The sequence below is a fragment of the Physeter macrocephalus genome, chromosome 17 (genome assembly GCF_002837175.3).
Source record: "Physeter macrocephalus isolate SW-GA chromosome 17, ASM283717v5, whole genome shotgun sequence".
Classification (NCBI taxonomy): Eukaryota; Metazoa; Chordata; class Mammalia; order Artiodactyla; family Physeteridae; genus Physeter; species Physeter macrocephalus.
In genome coordinates this window covers 38,084,008-38,101,403 of record NC_041230.1, presented here as the reverse complement: position 1 = coordinate 38,101,403, position 17,396 = coordinate 38,084,008, and the positions used below count along the sequence as shown (strand labels likewise).

General features: G+C 46.6%; 1 protein-coding gene across 8 annotated transcripts in view; it reads right to left on the bottom strand.

Annotated features, from left to right (window-relative positions):
• Window positions 1-17,396, bottom strand: part of SLC7A6 (solute carrier family 7 member 6) — a 41,730-nt gene that overhangs the window by 13,478 nt on the left and 10,856 nt on the right. For 7 of the 8 annotated variants that reach the window (XM_024124816.3, XM_024124817.3, XM_024124820.3 and 4 more), the window contains 2 exons: window positions 10,786-10,839; window positions 9,589-10,144 (listed from right to left, as the gene is read on the bottom strand). In XM_024124816.3, coding sequence (XP_023980584.1) covers window positions 9,589-10,108 — 520 coding nt within the window. In that variant the 5' untranslated portion in view covers window positions 10,109-10,144; window positions 10,786-10,839. Of the gene's footprint in view, window positions 1-9,588; window positions 10,145-10,785; window positions 10,840-11,560; window positions 11,580-17,396 lie in introns of those variants that run through there. The other variant, XM_028477442.2, reaches the window with a different exon arrangement.

Below are 17,396 nucleotides of genomic sequence, written 5' to 3'. Positions count from 1 at the left end.
CTGCGTGTCCGGGGCCTGTGCTCCGCAACGGGAGAGGCCACAACAGTGAGAGGCCCGCGTACCGCAAAAAAAAAAAAAAAAAAAAAAAAAAAAAAGATGTTAAAAAAAAAAAAAGGTTGATGAGGAAAGACACAAAAATAGACACAAAAATATACAGAAGACAGAGGCAGAGGCAAGACAGACAAGAGACAAAGACAAGGAGGCAGAGACAAAGAGATGGAGACAAGAAGAGCGATAGAAACAGAAAGATGGACATACACATGGAGAAAGAGGCTGTGTCACAATGTCCTGGCTGTGCTTGCTGTGCTTCTGGTTTGTAGCACTGAAATGTGGCTGCAAGATGGGGAGAGAAGCTGACACACTCCTCAGCCCACTGACAGGCACTCCCTCCTCTGGGTTCTGCTCCTTTTCCTTCACTCCATCCTGCTACAAACTGCCCCCATGGCTTGGGCCTCTCTGCACACAGTGGGAATTCAATGAGTGAAGGCAGCACCTCAAAGGAAGCCCCTGCAGAGCCCCTTCTCAAAGACCGGATGGAAGGATACACAAAAGCCTGGTCACAGCAGCTGCCTCAGGGAGGAAGACTAAAGCTCTGAGAGGGAAGAGACTTTTCCACTGTACTCCATTTTATATACTTTGACTTACTTACCATGCACATACACTTCTTTCTCAATAAAAGTACTTAATTTAAAACACTGTGTAGGACTTCCCTGGTGGTGCAGTGGTTAAGAATCTGCCTGCCAATGCAGGGGACACGGGTTCGAGCCCTGGTCCGGGAAGATCCCACATGCCGCGAGCAACTAAGCCCGTGCGCCACAACTACTAAGCCTGCGCTCTAGAGCCCATGAGCCACAACTACCAAAGCCCACGCTCCGCAACAGACAAGCCACCGCAATGAGAAACCCACACACCACAACGAAGAGTAGCCCCCACTCGCCACAACTAGAGAAAAGCCCGCGCGTAGCAACGAAGACCCAACACAGCCAAAAGTAAATTAAAAAAATAAACAAACAAAAACCCACTATGTAGGACTTCCCTGGTGGTGCAGTGGTTAGGAATCCGCCTGCCAGTTCAGGGGACACGGGTTTGCTCCCTGGTCCGGGAAGATCCCACATGCCACGAGCAACTAAGCCCGTGCGCCACAACTACTGAGCCTGCGCTCTAGAGCCCACGAGCCACAACTACTGAAGCCCATGTGCCTAGAGCCCCTGCTCTGCAGCAAGAGAAGCCACCGCGATGAGAAGCCCGCGCACCACAACGAAGAGTAGCCCCCGCTGGCCGCAACTAGAGAAAAGCCCACGCGCAGCAACGAAAACCCAACGCAGCCAAAAATAAATAAATAAATAAATAAAATTTATAAACCAACAACAACACTATGTAGCCAGGGAGCAGGACCAGGAGTAGAGTAAGGTGAGTAAGGAGCCCAGGGCACTCACTGTCAGGGGACAACCTGGCAAACCTGAGAGTGAGTGCATCCTTAAATGCTGGCCCCAGGAGCCCTGCTTGCTTCACTGGATTCTCAGCCCTGCCAGAGAACAGAGAGCTCCGAGAACAGTCTACCAAGCAGAAGCCAACTCCCTCGAATGTTTTCCTGATTCTAATTAAGAAACAAAATTTCACCATCTGAACCCCCATCTCCCCACCCCACCCCCCGCCCGCCTCCCAGAACTCCCTCCCATTCCCATCTAGCAGCAAGGACTATACCAGAGCTCAAATACAAGACAGCCAGGCTAAGCCTGGAGGCCAAGCACTCAGACTCAACTACCACAATTAAAACATCCACGCCTTCCCCCTTCCTCCGATCTCATTTCCTTGCTGCAAGCCTGCACCAATGAGTGTGGGACCCATGTGAGGGTCTTCCAGGCTCTCTAGGGGCTTGTTGCTGAGAAATACTCAAATAGCAGATCCAGATCCAATCCCTAAGCAGAAACAAATCCCCAAAGTCTCTTTGTGGCAAAGATGGCTACATATCTTCTAATATCTGTTCTTCCATCTTTCCTTAGTAATAGAAATTTTAGCTGGAGTCTGGCTGCCCAAAATAATGATGACATTTCCCAGCCTCTTTTGCAGGCAGGTATGGCCAAGTAACTAAGTTCTTAACCCAGGGATATAAGCAAAGTGTCACATAAGTAAGACCTTATAGGAGTATCTTTGAAGGGTGAGAGGTGCCTTTCTTTGTCCTTCCTGTCAGCTACAACGCAGACATGACTAGAGCTTGAGTAGCCATCCTGGACCACCAGCCAGAAGTCACATGCTGAGGATGGCAGAGCAGTAAAACAGAAGGAAGGAACCTGAAGAATTATGAAGTCATCCTACTAGCCCCACGCTGCCTACATTTAACATGTAAGAGAAATAAATTTCAACATGCTTGAGCCATGCTCCTTTTGGTTTTCAGTTGTTTGAAACCCAGACTAATCCTGAATAATACACGTGCCCACAGACAAAACTGCACCTCTCATACTCTCCTTCTGATGAGGAGATGGCCTGGCATCTGAAGCTGTAGTTCCAGTTATGCTGACTGTCGCAGCTCCCTTCTACAAGCACTGGGAGGAAAAGGAACCTTCCAATTCCTCCCACAAACAGGTCTTCAAGGACAGAGGAGTGCAATCCTTAACAACAACGACAAAATGGGAAAAGAAAAAGAAGGGGAAAAAAACAGCTACAAGTCTCTTAGGAGAGAAATATTCTACAACAGTCTAGGAGAGGTAAACCCTTCCAAATGGAGATCCTGGAATCAGAAGCTACCTCTTGGCATGTGTATGAATACATAATGTACATGTCTTTTTTAAAAGCCTCCTTGTTTTTAATTACACAAGTATACATATTTAGTCTTATTATCAAAACATTCAAACTATATATAGGGTTAGAATCCAGGGTTTTTGAGCAACTGTGGTCAAGACCAGTCCTCCTCAGGCCTGTCACTGTCAGAACATAAAAGCTGTCTATCCATAGCAACAACTGACCAAAATAGGGGAGAGTATCCTTCCTACTCAGAACCCTGCCCAGGCATGAGTCCAAGACAGCAAGAGGCAATAGGAAGCCATTCAGGCATCACACAGTGTTTCCTCACTGCAGTCTCACCCTTGACAGTCTCCCTTTCCTTCTTCCTTCCCCGCCTCCTCCCTTCCCTGTCAGCCTTACCAAACAAACCCTCAGGGACAATGGAGTCTCAGCTGTGAGCAGACCTCTGCTGATGCCACTGTGTCAGTGCTGAACTGACTTCCATGTCAGTTCATGGCAAATACTCTCCAATGATGTATTTGAGGTTACATAGCAGACAGGATCCCACAACGATAAATGCACCAAGACCTAAGCCAGAAACACACACTTCTGCAGACAAATCAAGTACTCCTACAATGCTGGGCACCTGGGCTACTGAGAATACTGCTGGGCACCTGGTCAGAGAAAGGACCTATGGACCTCAAGAAGTGCCATTTTCCCCTACAGTCCCATAAGTGAATAAGAGCCCCTAAGCATACTGAGTTCAGCGGGCAGCCTGAGGCCCCACCCACCACAGAAGAGTCCAAGATCCCAGAATACATAACAGCAGAATGACAGTTTCTCAATCTCAGCACAATTGACATTTTGGGCCAGATAAGTCTGTCATGCGGGGCTGTCCTGTGCATTATAGGATGTTCAGCAGCACTCCTGACCTGTACCCACTAGATGCCAGCAACACCCCTTCCCAGCAGATGCAACAACCAAAAATGTCTCCAAACCTTGCCAAATGTCTCCTGGGGGGGGGAATCTCATCTCCAGTTGAGAACCACTGTTCTGATATAATGAGTACCTAAGACATCTGAAATAGAAAAAAAAAAAAAAAAAAAAAGCTGCTTGGATGTATCTCCCTGCCATGTATAACCTGGGACTGGGGTGGAGGGCTGCTGGAAGCCAGGATCTGAAACAGCAATGCCTTCAGGGCCCGAGAAGGTAATATAAATGAGCAAAGGCAAGAATGTCTGGATATAAAACAAGAGGGAGTCGGGGACTGCAGTGAATGGGAGAATATATGCTCCATTTAAAGGAGTAACCACTACTCAAATGCAGCTGATTGTGTGAGGCTGGAATATGGGTCCAAGTTTGCCAGAACTTTTGATTTTTCAAGAGAAAGGTCAAGTCCTGATTTTTAAATGTTGGCAAGTAATTCAAAACTATGTAGAACACTATGCAGGCCCAATATATCTGTGGGCCAAGGGTGGCCCGTGGGCCACCAGCTTGCAGCTCTGCCCTAGAGTTAGTTATATGGAGACTGCCTAGGCCCTTTCTTCTAGGATGGAACTTTAATTGTCTAGTTTAGCATGGATATAACTTCTTTAAGCAGTCTCCCAACTAACCTGGACCCCTCTCATGTCTCAGTCTCGAGACTAAAGTAATTCTCCTACCCAAGCCTCACCCAGCATTCAGTGCAGATCTTTGTTTTTTCCCCTAATTATGACATAGTTGGTTTCTTCCAATTTAGGTCTCTTGAGACCAGGCTGCTCTCAGTGCCACCTCTGTCCAAGGAGGCTCCCTCCAGCACAGCCCAGCTTAGCTGGATGATACATCAGCTTGATTCTACACCCTAATTTCCAAGAAGGGGAGTAAACTGAGCCCTAAAACCTAGTCTGTTAGGATGGGACAAGGTTTTAATGATTTGGCACCACCTCTGACAAGTTTCCCGTCCTCAGGCCCGCTTTATGGAAATGCCTTGGTTTCTGGAATAGGGGTTTTTGGTAATGCAAATACTGAGTAAGCTGCGTAAAAGTATATTTGAATGAAAGAAGTTATATGATACCATAACTCTGCATTTCTAAGAGGTGAGGTCTCTCCTCCAATCAAAAGATCAGTTCATAGTGTGGGGATGGGCTTCCTAAGCAGAAAAAACAATGGGAAAAATCATAAAAGAAAAAAGATTTAACAAACAAAAATCTTCTTTATGTGAAAAATTATGTACAGAGTTGCCCTTTGATTTGGTTATTCTTGGAATTCATCCTAAGGCCATCAAGGGACCCATGCACAGGCACTCACAGGTGCTCAGAAAAGAGTACAAATTCACGAAACCTTCTAGAAAGCAACTGGGTAAAACACGAAGAAACTTAAAACAGTTTAATTCTTTAGACACAGGGATTTCTCTTTAATAATTTTATCCTAATAAAATATGAAGAAACTCTGAAAATGGTTTCTACACAGCAGCATTATTTTTAATAACGATATTATAGGGCATTTACTATATGCCAGGAAGAGAGAAGTATTGTACTTTATTTGTATTGATTCACTTATTCCTCAAAACAATCTTTTCAGATAGGTACTATCAATGAAATGAAAAAAAAATGTTGCCTGCCATATCAGTAAACAAAGAATGTTGCAGCCATCGAGCCATCACAAAACAGCTGCTCCACGGAGAGCCCTGAGGGAACTCAGGATAGAAACAGATGCCTGCCATCTATCAGTCAGCCACCCACTAACTGCAGCCACCCCCGACAGTGCACCCTGAAGAGACTTAGGTTGAGAAACCACAGGATACTGGCCCCAGATAGCTGAGCTACATATCAAAGGAATGATTTCAATGAGCCCTGACTTTTGCATTTTTCCATACATAGAAAAGCGCTAAATTCCTTAACGAGATATCTGGTTTTCTTTAATTAACAGTAATCTTTTGGGACTTCCCTGGCGGTCCAGTGGGTAAGACTCCAAGCTTCCACTACAGGGGGCATGGGTTCGATCCCATTTTTTCGGCAGCGAAAAAACAAAAACAAACAAAAAACAGTAATCTTTTGATGTTCCGACTACCTGCTCTTTGTTGCAAAAACTCCTATATATCCCGGGCCCTCCCTTACCTCTTTGCAGCAGTGTCTCAGAGCTATCTGAGATGCTGTGCCCCAGGCTTAAGTCCTCAGTTTTGCCTGCTGAATAAAACAATTCTCAACTTTTAGGTTGTGCATGTTTTTTTCAGTTCACAGTACAATCAATATTCCCATTTTACAAAATGAGAAAATTAAGGCACCAGTTAACTATCTCCTCCAAGGTCAATAGCTACTCAATGGTAAAGCTGGAATCAAACCCAGTCTGGCATGGAAGCCTATGATCTTCCCCCTCCCCCCACCCACTGGCCATGCATACGGGATCCTAGTTCCCCAACCAGGGATTGAACCCACACCCGCTGCAGTGGAAGCCCGGAGTCTTAACCACTGGACCACCAGGAAGTCCTTTTTTTTGGAATCCTAACCACAAGGCCACCAGGGAACTCCCAAGGGAGGCTATGATCTTAACCACTATATTACACTGCCTGGAAACTACTTGTGTGTCCCAAACCATGTTTTCTAAAAATATTTGGTGAAAGGGATTAAATATTAAATTTTTTAAAATACAGTATACAAACCACAAAGAGTATGATCTCAAGGGTACATTTTTTTTTTTTTTTTTTTTTTTTTGCGGTATGCGGGCCTCTCACTGTTGTGGCCTCTCCCGTTGCGGAGCACAGGCTCCGGAGGCGCAGGCTCAGCAGCCACGGGCCTAGCCGCTCCGCGGCATGTGGGATCCTCCCGGACCGGGGCACGAACCCGTGTCCCCTGTATCGGCAGGCAGACTCTCAACCAAAGCGCCACCAGGGAAGCCCTCAAGGGTACTTTTTTAATTTTTATTTTATTTATTTATTTATTTATTTGCGGTATGCGGGCCTCTCACTGTTGTGGCCTCTCCCATTGCGGAGCACTGGCTCCGGACGCGCTACTTTTTTTAAATGATGGATAAGCAGAAAAAAAAAATAGCGGAAGGTATTTCACACAAATAATAACAATAGTTCTCTGGCAGGTAAAATCATGAGTGATTTTAACTTTCTTTTTTCTTTTTTGCATTTTTCTAATGCTCTGTAGGGTCTATGCATCACCTTTTAATAAAAAACAAGATATATATATACATATATGTATATATATATATACATATATATGTGTGTGTATATATATATATATATACATATATATAACTTTAAAAAATGTTTCTTTTGGGACTTCCCTGGTGGAGCAGTGGTTAAGAATCCGCCTGCCAATGCAGGAGACACAGCTTCGAGCCCTGGTCCAGGAAGATCCCACATGCCGCAGAGCAACTAAGCCCATGTGCCACAACTACTGAGCCTGCGCTCTAGAGCCCACGAGCCACAACTACTGGAGCCCGTGCTCCGCAACAAAAGAAGCCACCACAATGAAAAGCCCGAGTACCACAACGAAGACCCAACGCAGCCAAAAATAAATAAATAAATTTATTTTTAAAAAAAGGTTTCTTTTGAAGAACATTTCACAAAAAGGGGGGAAATCCATGATATACTAAGTTTAAAAAGCAGAATATCAAGTTATATGCAAAGTATGATTCCAATTCTATAATAGAAAGAAATGAAGACGTAACTGAACTATTAAAAGTACCCATATGTCGGGCTTCCCTGGTGGCGCAAGGGTTAAGAACCCGCCTGCCAATGCAGGGGACACAGGTTCGAGCCCTGGTCCGGGAAGATCCCACACGCCGCGAGCAAACTAAGCCCGTACGCCACAACTACTTAGCCTGCGCTCTACAGCCTGCGAGCCACAACTACCGGAGCCCGTACGCCTACAACCCAGGCTCGCAACAAAGAGAAGCCACCGCAATAAGAAGACTGTGCACCACAACGAAGAGTAGCAGCCCCCACCCCCACCCCCGTTCTCCACAACTAGACAAAAGCCTAAAGAAAAGCCCACGCATAACAACGACGACCCAACGCAGCCAAAAACAAATAAATAATTTTTTTTTTTTTAAAGTACTCCTGGGGCTTCCCTGGTGGCGCAGTGGTTAAGAGTCCGCCTGCCGATGCAGGGGACATGGGTTCGTGCCCCAGTCCGGGAAGATCCCACATGCCGCGGAGCGGCTGGGCCCATGAGCCGTGGCCGCTGAGGCTGTGCGTCCGGAGCCTGTGCTGCGCAACGGAAGAGGCCGCAACAGTGAAAGGCCCGCCTACCGCAAAAAAAAAAAAAAGTACTCCTGTCTGGGGACTTCCCTGACAGTCCAGCGGTTAAGACTCTGAGCTCCCAATGCAGGGGGCACGGGTTCAGTCGCTGCATGACGCGGCCAAAATAAATAAATAAATATTAAAAAAAAATAAAAGTACTCATGTCTTGGTGGTAGATTATAGGTGATTTGAGGCTAATTTAATTTTCTCCTGAACAAACATGTTTTATATTCAGAAAATTATTCCCTTTTTTTTTTTTTATTAATTTTTTTGTGGTACGTGGGCCTCTCACTGTTGTGGCCTCTCTCATTGCGGAGCACAGGCTCCGGACGCGCAGGCTCAGCGGCCATGGTTCACGGGCCCAGCCGCTCTGCGGCATGTGGGATCTTCCCGGATCGGGGCACGAACCCATGTCCCCTGCATCGGCAGGCGGATTCTCAACCACTGCGCCACCAGGGAAGCCCTATTCCCTTTTTTAGAGAGCTCAGTCAGGCTAGAGTCCCCCTGGTGAAACCCTATAAGATATACAGCTGAGTTCCCACTTTCTCTCCTCACAGGGGTATCTGTGGAAGAGTTCCCTTTTAACATCTGTCTTTAATAAATTCCTTAAAGTCAGGAGTCACAGCATACTGTACAATCCTTTACGGCTAAGTCCAAGGTACTGTCAGTCTATTTTTAACACTGTGGATAAACTACACATACTGCCAAAGCTTTTGCAAGCAAAGATATGGAAAGAACAGAGTATAATTAAGTGCCTCTGGCAGCACAGTGCTAAAGAACACAGGGAATTCTGGGCCACTTCTCAGCTAAAACACTAGCTTTACTAGACTAAGTTCACAATAATCTTCTCTCCCTTCCAGTGTTTTCACACAGAATTCCTCATAACAACCTCATAAGAAAAAAAAGGAAAATAAAGAGAGATCCACTGGGATATCAGGTTCTGCCCTCAGAAACCCAAATACAGGGTAGAAGCCACCTTCCTCACTGGCCGCAGGCAGAGCTTATTTACAAAGTCAGCAAAAAGAAATCTGAAACACCAATGGGAAACAGCCATTTTGGTGTGGTGCCTGCTGCTTAGATCGGCCTGTGAAGAGTGGCAATGGCAGGAAGGAGTGGTCCTACTGTGAGCCTGCAGGACATAAAGCCTTGGGACCCCCACAGTCTAGAGAAGCCCATTTCCTCACTGATGGCTTTAAACTGGTTTAAGATTAAAAGCTGGGAAGCAAAATAACTTTTTTTTTTTTTTTTTGGAGCAGCAGAATAAACGCCTCAGCACTGAGGGGTTTTCCTGGGTTATGTTACAACTAGCGATGTTGACACCAATCAAAACAAGACAAATATATGACATGCACCAACCTGTCACATAGACTGGGGAACAGAACTCAGGGACACCCAAGAAGGAAAGTGAGGCACCAAAAGCCACAAACAGATTCAGACTCTCCCCATCCCCATCCTTTACCCTACTTATCTCAGGAACAAATGACTTTGGTGAAATTGCTTCTTCAAAAAGGTAAGATGCCTCTCTTCCCCACAGAAAAAGAAAAGCAAATTATACTGTTCAAATATAAATTACCATTAGCATTATAAAAATAACCCACAGCCCCACGCATACTCCCCCGCTAAGCCCTCAGACTTACACATGCAGGCTGCAGCGAGGAGACGGCAGGCCAGGTACGGGGGCTCGCAGGTGGGAAAGGAGGGCTGGATGATGTAGTTGGCAAAGGTGATAGCGATAATGGCCTGACTGGTGGGCTCAACAATTAGCAGGGAGGCCCAGAGGCGGATAAAGGCAATGAAGCCCCCAAAGGCCTCTAGAATATAAGCGTAGCTGGCCCCAGACTTGGTGATGGTGGTCCCCAGTTCTGCATAGCAAAGGGCACCCACAACGGAGAAAAGCCCACCAATGGCCCATATGACCAGCGACAACCCATAAGAGGCAGTGTAGACCAGCACGCCCTTGGGTGAGACAAAGATTCCTGAGCCGATCATGTTGCCCACCACCAGGCTGACCCCATTCAGCAGAGAGATCTCCTTCTTCAGCTGCATAGTTTCTGTGGACCGCTGAGGTAGCATGCTGACATCTTCCTCCCTGGGCCGGCTGGCCTCAGGAATGAGATGGTATGTGGGTGTGGGGCTCTCCAGCTCCCTGGCTTCCATGGCAAATAGTTCCTTCACACCTGTGTTTACTATGGCCTGGCAAAGAATATAAGTATGTCAGTCTAGGCCAGTGGCTGATAAGGCTCTAGTTCAGACCTGCAAGGCAGGCAGATTTCCCTGCCTACCTCTTGTGTAGGGACAGCATGACTCATACACAGACCTAAATACAATGAGCCTGTCTCAGTTCCCACCACAGGATACAGAGAAATGGAGGCAGGCTGACCTCCACTGCTCCCAGGAAAGACACCAACAGGGCTCAGACACGACATGAGGGTGACTTCTAACAAGAGGCTTGATGCCCAGGGTAGGCTGGCATTACGTTTATCCATAGCATGGATTCTCCCTGAGGTGTAGGTTTTGCTCTGTTCTTACCGACTTAAAACCTACAAACTTGCCAGAGTCCCAGCACTAGGTTCACAGCACTAGCCAGCCTGATGGGCCTCTCGGTTTCCATATTCACTCACCTCCACCCAAACATAAACAGGGACTTCTGCAGTGTCCAGCCACATGTGGAGAGGTCTGTAGCTACTCTCAGGCCAGCAAAGAACATGAAAAGGTGGTGGGAAGGGCTAGGAAGATGCTAAGACAAGGGCGTATCGCTATTGCAGTGACTAGACCAAGGAGAGAACATCCATGAAAATACACACCCTTGTGTCGCTATGTCCATTAACACCCACCTCACTTCCCACGTTGCTGCTTGCTCATTCAACACCTTTCTTCTTCCAAAGTGTCTAAAAGAGAGAGATAACATAATAAGACCAGATGAAGAAAGAACATTCAGAGGGCACCCTAATGTGGGACTCATCTGCTATTGGCTTATTTGCTTTCCTCCTCAGCCTGCCTCTCACTACCACCTGGGGCTGCAAAGAGATTCCCCCAAAACAGGACCTAGTAATCTTGACACCAAAACAAAGCTATAAGTCTCTTCTCCACAGATCTGGCATTGGAAGGCATCCCGTAGGGAGATGGTGTGCACACGTACACACCTGCACACTACTCCTTTTGGATCAGCATTGGGCCAGTCCAGAAACCCCAAGGAAGTTGGATCCCACACCAACCTAACTATGAAGGACACAGAATCTGTCGGAGGAAGACAAGCACCTTCCTGACCCTGCACTCAGCAGGACCTTCTCTCTTCCTCAATTTCTGTGCCCTAGGAATTGGGAATTCAGATCCCCAACTCCTACTTCATCTTCTGGAGAAAGGAATCTGGTAAGCCACTTGATTCCCTCCCAGGAGTCAGTCCTTTAAGGTCACAGAGATAACTTCCAGGAATAAGAATGGGATCAGTACATCATCTTCCCAGAACCTTCTCATCTAGTCAACAACAACGGATATGCTGGAATCTTGCCTCATGGAGCTCAGAGCAAGTGAACCACAGCCACTCAAGACTGAGTAGTTCTCAGGGAAAACTCCAATCTCCACAGGCCCCACTCAAAACTCCTGCCTTACCTGTCCCAGTACCCCTCCAGAGTCTAGACCTGAGCCCAAGTGAAAAAGCTCCTCTGGGGCCATTAATAAGCCTTCCTCCACTCCCAGAGGAGTTGAGCCAGCCTACTTCTGCTTATTATGAGGCCTGGCTTTAAGGCAGCACCACTTTTCCTTTCACTCCTGGCTAAGCCATGAAGGTGACTCTATGCAGGCACGTGGGAAAATATCTGTTTTCATGTGTCTGTCAGGTGAGTTCAGATATGCATGAAAACAAAACTAGGAAACGCCTGAGAAGCCTGTCTCACATAAGAGTCAGGTGCAGGGACTTCCCTAGTGGCGCAATGGTTAAGAATCCACCTGCCAATGCAGGGGACACCGGTTTGAGCCCTGGTCTGGGAAGATCCCACATGCCGCGGAGCAACTAAGCCCGTGCACCACAATTACTGAGCCTGCACTCTAGAGTCCACAAGTCACAACTACTGAGCCCATGTACCACAACTACTGACGCCCACGCGCCTAGAGCCCATGCTCCTCAACAAGAGAAGCCACCGCAATGAGAAGCCCACGCAACACAACAAAGAGTAGCCCCGGCTTGCTGCAACTAGAGAAAGCCCGCGCTCAGCAACAGACTCAACGCAGCCAAAAATTAAAAAAAAAAAAAAAAAAAGAGTCAGGTGCAGGCTCTTCATCAGTGAGTGCTTCCATGTGTATGCTCTATGCACGTTAATAAACTTGATTGTTTTTCTCTTGTTAATCTGTCTTTTGCCAGTCTAATTTACAACGCCCCAGCCAAGGAACCTAAAATGGGTAGAGGGAAAGGGTCCCCCCACCCCCGCACCTTACATTGCTTTAAAAAACAAAAAAGTCAGTGCACAGAGACTTAGTTTGCCCTTTTCCACTCAACTCAACATGGAGGCAAGCAGAGAAACCTGGCCCCAGTGGTCACTCCAGCCTCCCCCTATTCATCAGACCCTAGCTGGTGGGGAGGGGGAGGAGGTTACCAGGTATTCTATTTGGACTTCTGATACCAGACTGTGCATTTTCTATCAAACAATTCTGCAACACCCGGCAGATCTGGTGTCTACTACAATTTAATCAATTCTAACACCACCTACCTGGAAATAGCAACAGATTCCTCAGGTTAAGGGCTCAATCTTACAAAACAGCCCTCCCCACCCAACTTAAGATGCCAAATCGCAAGTCCAGGTTGTTCCTGTGCTTCTGACCAACTGGCTATGAATCAGAGGTTACCACTATCCCCTCCTCGGGTTCAATTAATTTGCTAGAGCTGTCCACAGAACTCAGGAAAACAGTTTACTTACTAGATTACCAGTTCATTATAAAGGATATAACTCAGGAACAGCCAGATGGAAGAGATGCAGAGGGCAAGGTATGGAGAAGAGGCATGGGAAGCTCTCCAAAACCTGTCCTTTTGGGTTCTTTATGGAGGCTTCATTACAAAGGCATAACTGATCAAATCACTGACCATTGGTGATTGATTCAATCTCCAGACCCTCTCCCCTCCCAGGAGGTCAGACCTGGACTAAAACTTCCAAACCCTCTAATCACAGGGTTGGTTCCCCCGACAAGCAACCCTCATCCTTAGAGGATCTCGATGCTTTCAAAAAAGTACCTCATTAACATAAACTCAGGTGTGTTGAAAGGGGCTGGTTATATAAATAACAAAACATCTGTTTAACCTTTACTGATCTGGAGCTATTTCAGGAACTGGGAACAAAACAAATGTTATAACAAAAGATGCCTCTATGGCTCTTATTAGGAAATTACAAGAGCTGTGGGACAGGAACAGTGGACAAAGACCAAATAAATAATCACAATATCACAGGGAGGGAAAAAGAGAGGTAAACTCACTTCACTGGAAAATTTAAAAATAGTATGAAATGTAACTGCCTTGACTTCTAACTTTCACTTAAGATGTAGAAATCTGGGAAAAGCATCACTCCCACTCCAATGACAAGAAAAAGGCTGATAATCTACAGAATTGTAACTTTTCTTGAAATCATTAGAGAGCTGAGGTTACAGGCCAACCAACCAGACTGAGATTTAAGGAAAAACAGATACCTCCCAGAGAGATGCAAGTTCTGGCTTACCTGTGGTGGAGGGAGAACAATGGAACCACCATACAGGCAGGAAAGAAGAATTCAATTCGGGAACAATTTTTAATGAATTACTAAAGGTCAAGTTTGGGTTAGCAAGAGCCATAGACACTTCGAGGGTTTTCTCCAGTGAGACCTCAATGGGTGCTCACAAGAAATACTAGGCCAGAGAAAGCCTCTCAGAAGTGCTGGCCTGGAGAAGGAAAGCAGTCACTGCTCCGGGAAAAATACGAAGGTCCACCTGCTCCCTTCTCTAAAAATCTTAAACCCCTGGGGAATGGGGAAACTCTGTCATTCCCAAGGCAGCTGGGACAGGGTGAAAGAAAAATAAAACAATCCTCTCTTGCCTGGGGGAGGAGCAGGAAATTCTGGTCCAGACCATTAGACATGGTAGGCTCACCCAGAAAGATCCAACCCCCCAGACCCAGGGAAATAGGGCCTGCCTAAGGCTGAAGCTGAACCAAGACAACAGAGAACCCCTCTACTCCCCACCACCAGGTTAGCAAGCACCCAGCAACAAGGCTGTGGTACACTGTGTGCTGAGGCACAGGTGCACAAAGAAGACCTAATGCTGAGGGTGGAGCGTAAACACAGAAAAATCCACCCTCAGGGCAAGGAAACACCAGAGGAATTTGGAGCCACTGGTGCACCTAAGGTAGCCATAGCAACAAAAAAACCAAAACCCAACTCACCTCCTAACTGACTCAAACTCCCACATTAACAGGCTAGCAAAAGAAGACGTTGTACCCATTTCCCAGAATAAAGACTGTACCTCAATCTCTACTTTTCCACATATTACATCTGACAATCAATAACAAATCACAAGCAACATAAAAAAAGCAATAAAAACAACCCACTATCAAGAGGCAAATTAATCAATAGGACAAGACTTAGAGATGATCCAGATATTGGAACTATCAGACAGGGAATTTTAAATAACTATGACTGGGACTTCCCTGGTGGCGCAATGGTTAAGAATCTGCCTGCCAATGCAGGGCACAAGGGATCGAGCCCTGGTCCTGGAAGATCCCACATGCCACGGAGCAACTAAGCCTGTGCGCCACAACTACTGAACCTACGCTCTATAGCCCACGAGCCGCAACTACTGAGCCCGTGTGCCACAACTACGGAAGCCTGTGCGCCTAGAGCCCGTGCTCCGCAACAAGAGAAGCCACTGCAACAAGCCCACGCACCACAATGAAGAGTAGCCCCTGCTCGCCACAGCTAGAGAAAGCCCGCATGCAGCAACAAAGACCCAATGCAGCCAAAATATAAATAAATTTATTTTAAAAAAGAATATACATATATACATTTATATGTGAATCACTTTGCTGTACAGCAGAAATTAATACAACATTGTAAACCAACTGTACTTCAATAAAATAAATTAAATAAAAAATAAAATAACTATGATTAATACATTAAAGGCTCTAATGGAAAATTTGGTCAGCATGCAGGAACATATGTGGAATTTCAGCAGAGAAATGAAAACCATACGAGTCAAAATGTGAAAAAAAAACAGAACAGAGCATCTAAGAGTTGTAGGACAATATCAAATGGTCTGAGGTAAATATTAAAAAATATACATTTTTGATTCTATTAATTGCCTTAGAATATAACTAACTGCCTAAAGCAAAAATAGTAGCAATGCAGTGTTAATTTATTGCATAGGTAAAAGTAAAGTGTATGACAACAACAGCACAAAGATAAGAAAGAACTGGGAGTTATACTACTGTGAGGTTCTTATATAATATTATATGTGAAAATTGATGTAATATTATTTAAACATAGACTGTGATTAATTAAAGATGTACATTGTGAAACTAGGGCAAACACTAGAAAGTTAAAAACAGTATAAAATTTAAAAAAACGGATGGAAAGAAGATGGCGGAAGAGTAAGACGCGGAGATCACCTTGCTCCCCACAGATACATCAGAAATACATCTACACGTGGAATTGCTCCTACAGAACACCCACTGAACGCTGGCAGAAGACCTCAGACCTCCCAAAAGGCAAGAAACTCCCCACGTACCTGGGTAGGGCAAAAGACTCCCCACGTAACTTGGTAGGGCAAAAGAAAAAAGAATAAACAGAGACAAAAAAATAGGGACGGGACCTGCACCAGTGGGAGGGAGCCGTGAAGGAGGAAAGGTTTCCACACACTAGAAGACCCTTCACGGGCGGAGACTGCGGGTGGCAGAGGGGGAAGCTTCAGAGCCACGGAGCAGAGCGCAGCAACAGGGGTGCGGAGGGCAAAGCGGAGAGATTCCTGCACAGAGGACCGGTGCCGACCAGCACTCACCGGCCCGAGAGGCTTGTCTGCTCACCCGCCGGGACGGGAGGGGGCTGGGAGCTGAGGCTCGGGCTTCGGTCCGGGTCCGATCGCAGGGAGAGGACTGGGGTTGGCTAGGGTTGGCGGCGTGAACACAGCCTGAAGGGGTTAGTGCACCACGGCTAGCCGGAGGGAGTCCGGGAAAAGGTCTGGAGCTGCTGAAGAGGCAAGAAACTTTTTCTTCCCTCTTTGCTTCCTGGTGCACGAGGAGAGGGGATGAAGTGCGCCACTTAAAGGAGCTCCAGAGACTGCCGAAGAGACAAGAGACTTTTTCTTGCCTCTGTTTCCTGGTGCGCGAGGAGAGGGCATTAAGCGTGCCACTTAAAGGAGCTCCAGAAACGGGCGCGAGCCGCGGCTACCAGCGCGGACCCCAGAGACGGGCATGAGACGCTAAGGCCGCTGCTGCCGCCACCAAGAAGCCTGTGTGCGAGCACAGGTCACTCTCCACACCTCCCCTCCCGGGAGCCTGTGCAGCCCGCCACTGCCAGGGTCCCGTGATCCAGGGACAACTTCCCCGGGAGAACACATGGTGCCTCTCAGGCTGTTGAACGTCTCGCCAGCCTCTGCCACTGCAGGCTCACCCTGCATTCTGTACCCTTCCCTCCCCCTGGCCTGAGTGAGCCAGAGCCCCCTAATCCGCTGCTCCTTTAACCCCCTCCTATCGGAGTGAAGAACAGACATCAGAGGGCGACCTACACGCAGAGGCGGGGCCAAATCCAAAGCTGAACCCCAGGAGCTGTGCGAACAAAGAAGAGAAAGGGAAATCTCTCCCAGCAGCCTCAGGAGTAGCGGATTAAGGCTCCACAATCAACTTGATGTACCCTGCATCTGTGGAATACCTGAATAGACAATGAATCATCCCAAATTGAGGAGGTGGACTTTGGGAGCAAGATATATTATTTTTTTCCCCTTTTTCTCTTTTTGTGAGTGTCTATGTGTATGCTTCTGTATGAGACTTTGTCTGTATAGCTTTGCTTTCACCATTTGTCCGAGGGTTCTGACCGTCCTGTTTTTTTGTTTTTTTTTTTTACTTTTAAAAATTTTCTTCTTAATAATTATTTTTTACTTTTTATTTTAATCACTTTATTTTATTTTATCCTCTTCCTTCCTTCCGTCCTTCCTTTCTTTCTTACTTTCTTTTTCTCCCTTTTATTCTGAGCCGTGTGGATTAAAGGCTCTTGGTGCTCCAGGCAGGCATCAGGGCTGTGCCTCAGGTGGGAGAACCAACTTCAGGACACTGGTCCACAAGAGACCTCCCAGCTCCACGTAATATCAAACGGTGAAAATCTCCCAGAGATCTCCATCTCAACACCAAGACCCAGCTTCACTCAACGACCAGTAAGCTACAGTGCTGGACACCCTATGCCAAACAACTAGCAAGACAGGAACACAGCCCCATCCATTAGCA